General features: G+C 34.8%; 1 protein-coding gene across 6 annotated transcripts in view; it reads left to right on the forward strand.

The window, feature by feature from the left end:
* Positions 1-3,817: 3,817 nt before the first annotated feature.
* SLC12A1 (solute carrier family 12 member 1) overlaps positions 3,818-13,240 on the forward strand; it is a 124,192-nt gene continuing 114,769 nt past the window's right edge. For 2 of the 6 annotated variants that reach the window (XM_074294429.1, XM_074294430.1), the window contains exons 1-2: positions 3,899-3,988; positions 5,410-5,894. In XM_074294429.1, the coding sequence (XP_074150530.1) occupies positions 5,475-5,894 (420 nt within the window). In that variant the 5' untranslated portion in view covers positions 3,899-3,988; positions 5,410-5,474. Of the gene's footprint in view, positions 3,989-5,290; positions 5,895-13,240 lie in introns of all 6 variants that reach the window. The other 4 variants (XM_074294428.1, XM_074294427.1, XM_074294424.1 and 1 more) reach the window with 3 other exon arrangements.

The following is a 13,240-nucleotide window of genomic DNA, read 5'->3' on the forward strand; positions in this document are numbered from 1 at the left end:
CTTCCCCATGGGAAAGAAATCAATAGCCATCTCTTCTGATTGCAACATGTTCCTATCAAAGTAACATGGACTCTGGGATCAGAGGACCAAATTATTCTTCTGTTGCTTACTACCTATAAGCACCTATTATATTGGCAAGTTTAATTTCTCTGGGACTAAGTTTTCTCTTGTCTAATGAAGGACCTGGAATGACCACTGACTGCCATTGAAGATTTGTGTTCAGATCCCAGTTCTGAAGTATTACTACCTTCCTGTGTAACCTTGAAGAAGTTATTTAGCCCACTAGGACCTCAAACAAAAAAAAATGGGTTTAATAGCATTGAGGTCCCATGTAGCTCTAGTTTTGCCATCCTCTGCCTGCTCTGTCCCTCCCCCAATTTCTCTCCCCAAAACACATGCACTTTTTTTTTTTTTTTTAACCAACTACCTTGAAAGACTAAACTATGTTTACCTTTCAAGGTCAGCATAGTATAATTTCCAGCCCTGCCCCCAAGCTTTCTTACTTGTTTCTGTTTGTTGATGACTGACATTCTTTTAGTGGAGACAGAGTCTCTACTTCCATAATTGTAGATGAAAAGTTTATAATTAAAATGCCTTGATTTTGACACATTGACCAAAAATCATTTGCTATAAAATATAAAAGAGTAGTATGGAACATTGGAAAAATCACTGAACTAGGGATCAGTAAACCTGGGTTCATTCCTGGTTTTACCACTGACTAATTTTATGAAAGTGGCTTCCCCATTGTAGGTTTCATTTTCTTCAATTATGAGATGAGAAAGTCAGATCAAATGATCTTTTTGTTCTTTTCCAATCTATAGCAAAGCTATTGGGAAGAAAATCTTGGACTTGGAACCAAGGAACCAGGTATTCAACTTCAGGCTCTGCCATATACTAATCATGTGGTCAGGGGTGGATCACTGAAACTTCGTGAACCTCAGTTTCCCTACCAACAAAATGGGGGTAATACACATTACCTACCTCACAGGATTTGTATATGAAATACTTAGAGTATTTTTAAAATTTAAAAAATTCAATAGAATTATAATCTTCATTAATCAACTAACAAACTTTCCGTCTTTCCTAATTTAATGGTGTAGCAAGGTGTAGGATTGGAATTGGTTAGTTTGATAGTAAAACTGTCTACTTTGTCTTAATTACCCTGATCTTTTAGTAATGGAGTTCTTGTCCAACTATTCCTTTCACTACATCAAGATGGTATACTTTGCCCTTAGTCACTGTCTTTATTTTGTCTCTTAGTCAAGATCAGATGGTTGGTAACTAACTCTACAAGGAGACAACATAGGGCATAAATTTGCTTGCACTGTATGGCACTGAGATGAGCATCTACTGTTAATTATGCATCAAATCTCCTACCTTTTAAATCTGCTTTTTCATGATTCAGACTTCTGTGAAGTGGAAACCCTTGATTCAGTTTTTGCACTGATTTGGAAAGTTTATAAAATATATTAATGCTTAATATTCTCACTCATTTACCTTGGAAACACCATTAAGGGAAGAGGGGAAAGAATTCCTTCTGTTCTGACAGGGAGTAGCTTCCACACACGGAAGGTGTATCATCTCTGTTTCCTTCTCTTTCATTCTCTGTTAGCTACTGCCCTCTTCTCTCTAATTTCCCCTTACAAAAACTAAAGCACTTAATCCAGAGCAGTTAAATGTCTAAGATTTTAGATAGTTACCATTAATGTTAATTAAATAGAAAGGAAACAATGTTAAAGAATAGAACTAAATGTTTACATGTGCTTTTTCTCCTCCCTGTAGCATAAGCATGAGAATTCAGTACAATCAGATTGATCTCTTGACTTAACCTGTACCATCTGATAAAAGGAGACTTTTATGGTCTGCTTACACAGCATCCTGCTTCATCACCATGTCTACTCATGCACAGGTCGCCAAGCCAAAATCCAAAACTCTTTTGAACCCTAACCGGCCATACTGCCATATTGATAACCAGTTTTAAAAATGTCTGGTACAGCATCTGTGCTTCAGAATATCCTCTCTCTAGTAATAGCTATTCTTCTAGGTGAAGGGAAACAATGTCTTTATAAGACTATATCTCCCAGAAATTTACACAACAAGGTGCCTAAGATTTCTTTCTTCTTGCAGAAAATTACCTCCCCTCAAATTTCTGCAGCAATGAGGAGAGAAGATTGAAGAGAAGGACACATAATACTTTATTCAAGAGGAGGGGAATATATGAAAGATGTAAAAGTGATGAATTTCATTAGTTATGGAAGTTATTCCACCTAGTTTCACTGATACTTATGAGATTACACATTTACCTGCTCATACTAAGTTTTTTGGTTTATTTCATAAACGATCATACTCTGTACTATAGTGTTTCAATATCTGAAAATAATACAGATTATTTCTTCCAGGCTAAAATGATGCCATTTGGACACTATATATTAACAAAGTGTTGAGGTTGAGAAGGGTGACCCCAAAAGTCCCAGACCAGTGCCACAAGGTGTCTCAAAAGAATCTTCAGGCTTGAACCCATCTCCTAGTCAAGGGGCAAAGTTTATTAAAAGCAATGTGGTACAATTACTGAACCAACTGAATTCTAAACAAATTCATTAAAGAATCAGTGCCAAGGAGATATACTTATACAGCTTTCAATCATAGATAAATTAATCTCCAAATAAATTATGGGTGGTCTTTAGATAGATTAGGTGTTCTCAGATTCCTAAGGCAGAGGGCAAAGCCAGAAGACCAAGGACTCATTAGAGCAGAGCCCCAAGATCAAGAGACCCCCCAAATCACATTACATTAAAAGCAGGGAGAGAAAAGTAGATGAGTCATGGGAATGGGAAGGAAACAGTTATCCTTGGGAGGTTGGGAGATTGCACACACGTGTACTGCATGTAGTTATAGGCAAGCATATAGAATGTCAGGATACTTGGTTCACCCTTTATGCTTGCCCGTGGAGCCAGTATATTTAAATGAGAAAGGTAATGCCATCATAACAAGAATTTGAGATTAGTCCTTGAACTTTTGTAACTAAAGAGCAATCAAGTGAGAGGAAGGATAGCAAAAGATTCAGACAGAGGAGGTAACATGATCTTGGTTATTCTACCAACTGTCTTTATAATTGCTCTGAACCTCAGTTTCCTCATCTGTAAATTGAGGGGGATGGGCTAAATGATCTCTACGTTTTCTTACAACTGTGACAGCCCATAAACTCTATTACTCAGTCTAAAGTATTTTGAAAAAGCCTTAATCAGCTGGTGTAAGTGAAGGCTTCCAACTGACAGAATAGGATGCATTAGTTTTGGTGACACAAATTTGACAAAATGTTTTGTGGAATGAAGCAATTTGATCTTTTAGATTCACCACTGGGAAATTTATGTCCTGTTGTATTCTTGTTTGAAAAACTTTTTGCCCTTGGGCAGACATGTTCCTTATAAACTCACTTCCATACCCTGTCTGCCCACTTCACATGCAGAGAAGAGCCAACAGCCACTGTGAGCCAAAGAAAAATACTTGAAAACATTATTAGTTACAAAGTATAGACATCATCTCTGGAAACCTATATTTTAGAGTGCATGCTTAAAAAAAGAGAGGTCACTATGTAATCACTCATCTGAAATAAGCTCACTCAGGAAGAAGATAGAACACCATTCATCTACCTCCAAACAACTGAAGCGTCCCTGTTGTTCTGTTAGGGTGTTGTGGTTACACAACCCACTTCCTGTTATGAATTAAAGGCATTTTCATTTACTTCCTTTCAGTAGGAATTAATGATTTACTACTAGTCACTGGTTGACAGTATTTAAAGTCCTTTGGAGCTAATCAGTGGGAGGGGCTGATGATCTTATTCTCAGCCAATCCCTACATGGTCCTCCCTGAAAAGTAAGATTCTAAACAATAAAAAGCTGTCTAGGATGATGAGTGAAAGCAAAGTGTTCTTCTATACCCCAGGGATGTGGAGGCAGTTTACTCTTCCCTTAAAGACTGGTCCTCTGTGGTAAGTTTACTTCTCTCTTACACAATCATATACACTTATGAATTAGCATTAGATCATTGTGTTGGACTTGTTCAACTAAGACTGGGAAGGAAATTCAAAAGCTACCTACACAGAGTTCTTTTTAGAACAATGTGGGAAAAAAACACATTAATATTGTTTGGAGAGCTTCTAAAAGTGGGCAACTGCTTTGTAAACCTTAAACACTAGATAATGTTTGCTTTTACATATTTATTCCTCTGGGAATGAATTACTTGAGAGTCAAAGTTGATATTTTTAAATGAATATACATAGGAAAAAATTGATTTTTCTCAGTTTGAAAATAATGATCTCATCTTCCTAGAAGTTTCTTTGAAAATCAAAATGTAGGCTATTAAAAAATAACATTGTTCTGAAAAAAGAATCTAATGAGATATTGTTCTCATTCTTTGGAACTATGGAAATTATTATGTACTTTCATCTCCAAGTCAAATCTCTGCCTTATAATGAAGATTGATAATATTCCATTAAAACAATCGGTAGAGTATGGTTATTCTACATAGATATAACATAACCATTTTATTAATTTCTGGTGATTTATTTCCTCCCTAAACACCCATATCTTTAATAAAGACTCCACACAGCATTTGCAAAACAAACAGACAAATATTTCAAGTCTGGTATAAGATCTAGGGATCTGCAAAAACTCGTGACATACTGAGAATGTTTTAAAATCTTAATTTATATTTTTAAAGAATTTTAAAAAGCTTAATCAATTGCTAATTGAAGGCATTACCAAAATATAAATGGAACAATTTTAATTACTTGGAAATATCCATTTTTAATTATAATCGTCTAAGAAGACAAATCTTTAAGAAGATTTTGATTTTCATATTTTTCTCATTTTCTGGTGTCATTTTTCTTCTAACTGTACTTTTAGAATAATTATTTTTGAAGTATCATTGATTTATTATTATCAAAGGTTTTTTTTTTTTAAAGTACTGTAATGAACTATTAATAGATCTAGCTATTTGAGTTAAATGTTTTCTGGCCTCAACCTAATGCTCCCAACACAAGTCAAACATCTAATGACTCCAGTGGAAATTCTGTCTGCCAAAGCAAGTCTCCAGTTGTTTATTATGTGATTTAATTACCCAGGTGATTAGATTCCATAGAAAGGCAGATTTGAATAAAGGGAATGAATTTTAAATCCTGAATCCTAGGGTTCCTGGGATATTGTGCTTAGAAAGAAAACTAAATTAACTTAGTTAACCCCTATTCATTTCTGAAACTTGAAACAAACCTATTTTATGTTTTTGGTTATAGAACTGAGAAGAAAGACTTTCTGAAGGCTGTTAGAAGAGAATACTTTTAGGAACCAGGCTTCTTCTAGACTGAAAGCCAAGTGTTACCTCATTAGTTTTTTTTTTTTTTTTTTTTTGGAGAAGGTAAAGGAGCAGCTTTTTTGACAACCATAAAAGGGACAGCTAAGAAAAATCCAATTCAGAAGATGTCGATGAACAACTCTTCCAATGTATTCCTGGATGCAACTCCCAGTCATTCAAATCGTTTTCAAGTTAATGTAATTAATGAAAGCCATGAAAGCAGCACAGCTGCTGATGGCAATCATGACCCTCCACATTATGAAGAAACATCCTTTGTTGATGAAGCCCAGAACAGATTGAGGATCAGCTTTAGGCCTGGGAATCAGGAGCTATATGACAATTTTCTCCAAAATGGAGAAACTGCTAAAACAGATGCGAGTTTTCATGCCTACGATTCTCATACCAACACATACTACCTACAAACCTTTGGCCACAACACCATGGATGCGGTTCCCAAGATTGATTACTACCGTAACACTGGCAGCATCAGTGGTGCCAAAATGAACAGACCCAGCTTATATGAGATACACGAACAACTTGCCAAGGTAAGTTTCAGGAAAGGTATATAAACATTCCCTGTCTCTCTTCCATACCCTTAAAATTGTACTTGCTCCAGTTTCTAGAGTGTCTGAATGACCTGGCTTTGGATTTTATTTCTGAGGCTTACTATCAATTTGCAGAATTCTAGTTTTTAAAAAGAAATAGTTAGACCAACTAATCTATGATTCTTTCCAACCCAAAAACTTAATCTATCATCCTGTGATGCTGATGAAAATGTCTAGGTAAAATGTCCTCTCTGTATCCTGTTTTAAAAGATAATGAGTGTTCAGTACATGCTACAGAAAAACTCCAAACTAGAGAATTCATTCATTTGCATTTATAATATCATAGACCATTGGTGCTTGAAGGTATTTTGCAGATCAGCTAGGTCAAACCCATTATTTTATGGATAAGAAAACAAGAGGCATTAGTAAGTTTAAGTGACTTGTCCAAGGTCATCCAGATAATTAATGGCAGGTCAAGGTCTAGAACCAAATTCTTCTCATTCTGTCTTTTTTTCTTTTCCTTACCCAAAGCACAATAGAATAAGAGAACTTTAAAAACCAGGAAAGGCTTCAAAGGTCATTTAGTCCAATCTCTTCATTTCATAGATAAGGAAATGTACTCAGATGATGAAATACCATGTTCAAAGTCATATTACTAAGATCATGGACTTAAAGCTTGGAAGGATCTTGGAGACCAACTCTTTCTTTTACAGAGATGGTCCATCCAAGTAAGGATTACGTGACAAACATCAAAGGCAAATTTTGAACTCAGAGCTTCCTGACTTCAAGGCCATTGCAGTCTCAGCAGGAATTAACGTCCAAATCTCCTGAGTTCAGATCCAGAGATCTTTATTGATTATTTTTTTCCTAAGATGCTTTATCTTGTTAACAACTATGGCAGACTCAGTTTCTATTTTTCCCTGATTCATGAATTAATCAGATGGGTAATCAGGACCAGACAACAGTGCCTTTGTTTCAGGGTACCTAGATTCAGAGAGGGCTAACAGCATATGGAGTTTTTCAGACATTTCAAAACAAATGAGCTTAACCATCTAAGGTTTTTTTCTTTTCCTTGTCATCAGAAGAGATTCTACCAGCCCTGATCCTGGTCTATTGTCCTGGGATTTCTGTCAACTCCTAAAATAGGTGTCTTAGAATTTCTTCACCCTTGGCATCTAACTAAAATTGTTCTTAAAGTTAATATGAAGTTACATTTCTTAACATGTGCCTGACTGTGTCACTTGTCCCAGGTACAAAAATTTCTAGCATATGTCTATAGTGTTAAACCATGAGCAAATTAACTTTTTCTTTCTCTACATTTCTCTCTCTCTCTCTCTCTTCCTCTCTCTCTCTCTCTCCCCCTACAAACACACACACACACACACACACACAAACAAATGCTGTGAAACATTTTTCATATTGTTATATAGTTTTATATACATGTATACATATATGTGGTTTTGTGTGTTTTACAATGTCTGTTGTAACAAGTAGTGTTCTCCTTAAGGATTTAATCCAAAGAAATACTTTGGCTAAATTTAAGGGAAAAAGGGAAATTAGGCATTTTATTGTTTTTCTCTTTAAAATACTGCTTGAGTTTTCTGAATGCATATAAAGATTTAAATGTAATCCAATGAAGTTTCAACATAGAAGCAGAAGATATAACATTCTGTTATTTTTCCAATAACACTAATATTTTTAAATCAATTAGAATTGAATGGTAGAGTTTTTCTAATTCAGGGATAAATTATCTACAGATCAAACAAATTTATTTTTCTATATCTTGTACTCAAATATCCTGGTGAACTTTTAAACTTCCTACAGTTCTGGAATTTTATCTAGATCTGAATGAATAGCATTATTTATTGAAATGTTCATTTGATAAAGTACTATTTCAGCATGTCTTCCTCCATTTAGATACTTCATTCCCTGGCTGGTGCCCAGAGCCTTCATGCTACCCTGATTCTCCTAATTTCAGTTTTCACTAGGAATTAATTTCCTGAGTAAACTCATTTTGATCCAGATCTTTCTTAATCAGAACCTACCAATTCTAACCAACCCCTTAAGTACCTGATGGGTGACTGACAGGCTTATTTTTTTTAAATTAACTATGAATTAATGCATTATCTCTTAAATAAATAATTAGATTTTAACCAATTTCCTAACCCAAAGAAATAAGAGAAATTCAGGCACAAAGCAATAGGGAAGAGATTTTTGAAAAGGAATGCTTTAGAGAGCATTTCAAATCTATCATGGAAGTAGCTGCTACCTGCACTGGTGGTAACCCTTATTTCAGTTAGACAAAGAGGAGTCAAGATAGGAAGGATACAGAAAAGAAAGGCCTTGTGGAGAAATTTTCAGCCACTCAAAAGTAGACTGCCATCCTCTTTTTAAATGAAGCTGGAACTAAATTCCACTTTATCCCATCCCACTTCAAGGACTGCTTTTTTTCCCCTTAGCCTTTTATATCCTCCTCTGTCACTGAAATTGTCATCAAAATGACCCATTCATTTTGATCAAAAAGAAAATCAATAAAGTTGCAATGCTCTAAAAATGAAAATGGCCAGAAAAAAAAAATCTCACTTTATTGATCGTTATGCTGTCCTAGAGGTTACATGTGGTAGTGGCAAATCTTTAGGAAGCATAACTATTGTTAAATAAATCCTCCCCTCCTCCCCACAAGTTCAACTCGGAAGGAACCACAGTTTAGATTTCCATATGAATGACAGGAGAAGAGGAATGCATCTGTGTCTGACAGATCTAGGACCCACATATTGTTTTTTCTTTTTAATACATTTTTTGAAAAAATTGAGTGGCACTAAGGATTTAGCTTTGACTTTTAGTAAATGACTAAATTTTCCTCCTATATAGAGGAATTGCAAATGTAAATGATTGGTAACTGGACTGGAGCTCAGTGTTCTGAATGTTAATGCTACATTTTGTAAGATTCTCCAGGTAAGTAGCTGTTGATAGAAGATTAGTTCTCAGTCATCATGATGGCTCACCACGATTAGAGCCACAGCTCTCTATTTACATACCCACATTGGAAGCAGGAAGGCATGGAATCCAAATGAAGTACTTTTTTAAAGTGGCCACAGTTGCGGACAAACCCATTTTTAGGTATTGCTCGGAATTATCTCAGTGTTTCATTTCATTTGGCTTGTGAATCATTACATACCAACAGTCCTTGAGTCTTTTTTCAATTTAGATTTGGTGGAAGAATTTAATTTTCCTTTTTTTTTTTTTTCTTTTTTTTTTTTTTGTCAGAGATGAAGACAGATAAGCTAACATTAGTAGTTTTTGTCCTACAAGAGTATTTTGAGGCTTTCTAGATCAATTCCTTTGTTTACAGATGGAGAAACAGAGGCCCCAAGAGACTGTTATTTTTCTTCTTCCTAGGGAAGAGAAACACAGTTTTTTTTTTTTAAATCTTACTGAAAATCTTCTATTTTTCTTGTATCACTATTATTTCCTACTGACTTATCTTCTTCCTCCTATAGAAACAAAGGAAACAAAATAAAATTAACATTGATCATGTCTGAAAGCATATGCCTCATTTTGTGTTTCCAGTTCACCCTGTTTCTATCAAGAGATGGAGGGCATAGGCAAGTGATTTTTCCAAGGTTGCATGAGGAATAAGTAGCAGAATTTGAGCCACTGACCTTAGTACTTAAATCCTGAAGTCACTTTAGATGGTCTCAGTAAAATAAGTGTAATAAATTTATCAAAATTACAAAAGTTTTATACATAAATGCTAAATTCATAATCAAAGGTTTTTGAAAGTAGAAAGTCATAGGAATTACAGGATCTAAATAAGACTTTTCTCTCAGTTGTGCTTATTATCATTAGCATACAGATAGGGGCTACAATTTTGATTTCATTTATATGGGAAGTTCCAAGATAAGAAAATTCACTCTACTAATGAAGTTTGGCATCATTTCATTATTTATTGCTTGGAGCTATTGTTGTTCAATCATTTTTCAGTTGCATCTGACATTTTGTGACCCCATTTGGGATTTTCTTGGCAAAGATACTGAAGTGGTTTGCCATTTCCTTCTCCAGCTCATTTTACAGATAAGGAAACTGAGGCAAACAGGGTTAAATGACTTATCTAAGATCACACAGCTAGTAAGTGTATGAGGCCCTATTTGAACTTAGGAAAATGAGTCTTCCCAACTCCAGCCCAGCACTCTATTTTCTGCACCTCTCAGATGCCCATTGCCTGGATCACTGACAAGTGATTATTGTTACTGTTGTATCTGAAATTTTGACAAGATTAAGACATAAATTAGATTATTCTAAGTGTCTTGGTCACTAAAGACCTACTCAAAAACCACCAAATAGGACAGAAGTGACCTTGGGTTCTTGAAGGTGAGGTCTGAAGTTAGCTAATGGAAAGGTTCTTGTTAGGCGCCTGGTGTTTCCCAGAAATGACTAACTTAGTTTAGAAGATGCTCATCACTAGGTTGTCTCAGGGTAATTGATTTTATTTTCCTTTTATGAAGTAACTCTTAAAGACTAAATGATAGAGAAGTTAGCTCTCCACTATCAGAGGAGTCCCTATCCGAATAAAAATCACAAATCCTTAAAGTACAGATGAAATTTTAAGTCTCCGGCTTCAGTGATCTCCTGTGGCTAAGAAGAGCAGCCAGTTTGTGGCCCTAGGATTTTAATTGAATTAAAATTTTCCTCTCTTTTGAAGTAGTGATGCATCAAAGGCCAATGCATATGTGGAAATGGGAATTCTGAAGCCTCTGATGATTAAAAGCAAAAATCAAGCAATTCAGAGCCTAATTGTCCATTTAGGGGTTTAAACTGGAGAGACTGTCTTCAATGAGCCTTTTCTCCACCTACTTTTTGGATTGCTAATGAAAATGGAACTAATAATACCTGTCTGCTAAATTTTCTTCTCATTTTTCTTTCATTCATTTCTTCATTCAGCAAACATTCTCTGGGTTACTATTCCATGCAAGCCAAGTTATGCTACCAGTGACAATGGTTTTATTGTTTGTTTTTTTAATGGTTTATATAGTCATTCTCGGTAGCATCTGACTCTTCATGACCCTATTTGAGGTTTTCTTAATAGCTCATTTCATAGATGAGGAAACTGAGGCAAACAGGATTAAGTGACTTGTCCAATCACATAGCTAGTAAATATCTGAGGCTGGATTTGAACTCAGGGAGAGAAGTCCGCCTGACTCCAGGCCTGGCCCTTAAACTACTGTCCCACCTCATTGCCCTAAGGGACAGCTATTAAAACACAAAACCCTACTGCTAGGGCACATCATGAAACATTAGCAATAAAATGATCTCCATTCCACTTACCCTTTGCAAGGAAAATTATAATAAAACAAGTGATATGTTATAGTAATTTCTTGAATATAGCTTATTTTGTTTATATATTAATAGGTCTTTAGCAGGAGGTAACAAGGCATAGTATCAACAATAGACAACTAGGACTTGAACTGAATTAAAATGAAATTGGGAAATATTTGACAAAATAAAATTATAATAAAAACATAATAAAATAATACAATAAATAAAATACAGTGGTATATAGATGATGTTTATTTGTGATTCTCTAAGTCAATATGCTGCCATAGGGATCATTGTATAATATTTAATGGCCTGGTTTCTCTCTGAGTTTGACACCATTGGCTACAGTGAATAGAGGAGTAGATGTGAAGCCAAAAAGACCTGGGTCAGAATTCTTCTCAGATTCACTTTAGATATATGTACCAATGAACAAGTTGCTTCATTGTTCTCAGCTTCAGTTTTCTCTCATCTATAAAATGGGAATGATGATAATAGCATCTACTTCATAAAGTTGTTGTGAGGATCAAATAAAATAGTATACTAAGGTGATATATAAATATTAGTTATTATTATTTTCATCTTGATCCAATCAATATAGCGAGCTACCCCTGAGGATATTTTCTTTTTGCAGTTTGACAACTATTCTGTAATGTTTTGGGGGGAGGGGTTGGTCCTTGAGGACACTGAGGCATTAAATGACTTGTTCTGAATCATAAAGCCCACATGAATCAGATATGGGACTTGAACACAGGTCTTCTTGAGTCTAAAGACAGGTTTTCACTACAACATGCTAAGTTAAAGCAATGTATTTTAATTATTATTTAATATTATTAGAAAATAAAGTATATAAATTATAAATATATATGTTGAATGTATTTTATGTTTTTATTTCTGATATTTTAATTTTATATAACTATATTTGTATAGATTTCTATACAGTGTGAAAATAAATTATATAAAATAAAATATAAATCATAATCAGAAAAACAAAATGTCATTCCAGTGAAGATTTTGAAAAAATGAAAGTGAATACTGCAAAAGTTATGATTGATACAAATTAAAGCATTAATATTATTAAGATAATCAACAGGACACAGAACGACACAAAAGGGACGCTCTAGGTTTCATGGATTGGTTTCATTTTCAGGCTCCTAGCTGTTAACAGAATGAAAGTCATTTGCCACTCACATCTTTAAGAGTGAATTTCAATAGGGAGTCCAGATAACTAAGTTAGAGGATTCAGTCATAACTGACTAAAGTGGGGAAGACCCTACTTCCTTTTTTATCCTTTGATCTACATAATATTATCATCTGTGCTGTTAATTTTTTGGTCTCAAATATCAATCAGCATTTATTAAGCACTTACTGGCACATGGTATAAAGTGAGTTGAGTTCATGTAATCTACTCCATAATATTTTATAACCTAAGGCAAATTAGATTAATCTAAATGGACAAAATATATATAACCACGCTGACAAGCACTGGACACATAACTTGGGCTATTAAATATTTCAATTCTGTAGGAGCAAAGGGGCAAGTACTTATGCTTCCACTTTGGAAAATATACTTTCTTCAAGTGCCCTAGAGTTCAAATCTAGACATATGTTACTTTGGGGAAAAAAGGCAAATTCTGGAATCCAAAAAAAAATATGAATTTATATCAATATTATAGATACCCCTAAAAGGGAAGACTAGAAAGCACAACTAAAGTATATGATCTAGCCAAAATCTGAATTTAAGTGAGCAATACTTACAAAAAGTTAGTGCCAGTTAGAGCTTTCCAAGGTAGTCCCTTACAGAACTCATTGCAGTTATAGAGCCTTTGGAAAGAGAGGATCTCCTATTAGTAATCATTCAGTGCACAGCAAAGTGGAAAGGACAGGGAATTTCCACAAAGATGCATTAGAGTCTCATCAAATGTTAGACTTGGAAGAGACCTTAGAACTTGTTAAATTTAAATTTACTCATTTTACAAATGAGGACTCTAAGGCTTAGAGGGATTAAGCTCTCAAGGTCACATTGGTAATTA

Source organism: Sminthopsis crassicaudata, chromosome 2 (genome assembly GCF_048593235.1).
Source record: "Sminthopsis crassicaudata isolate SCR6 chromosome 2, ASM4859323v1, whole genome shotgun sequence".
In the NCBI taxonomy this organism is placed as follows: domain Eukaryota; kingdom Metazoa; phylum Chordata; class Mammalia; order Dasyuromorphia; family Dasyuridae; genus Sminthopsis; species Sminthopsis crassicaudata.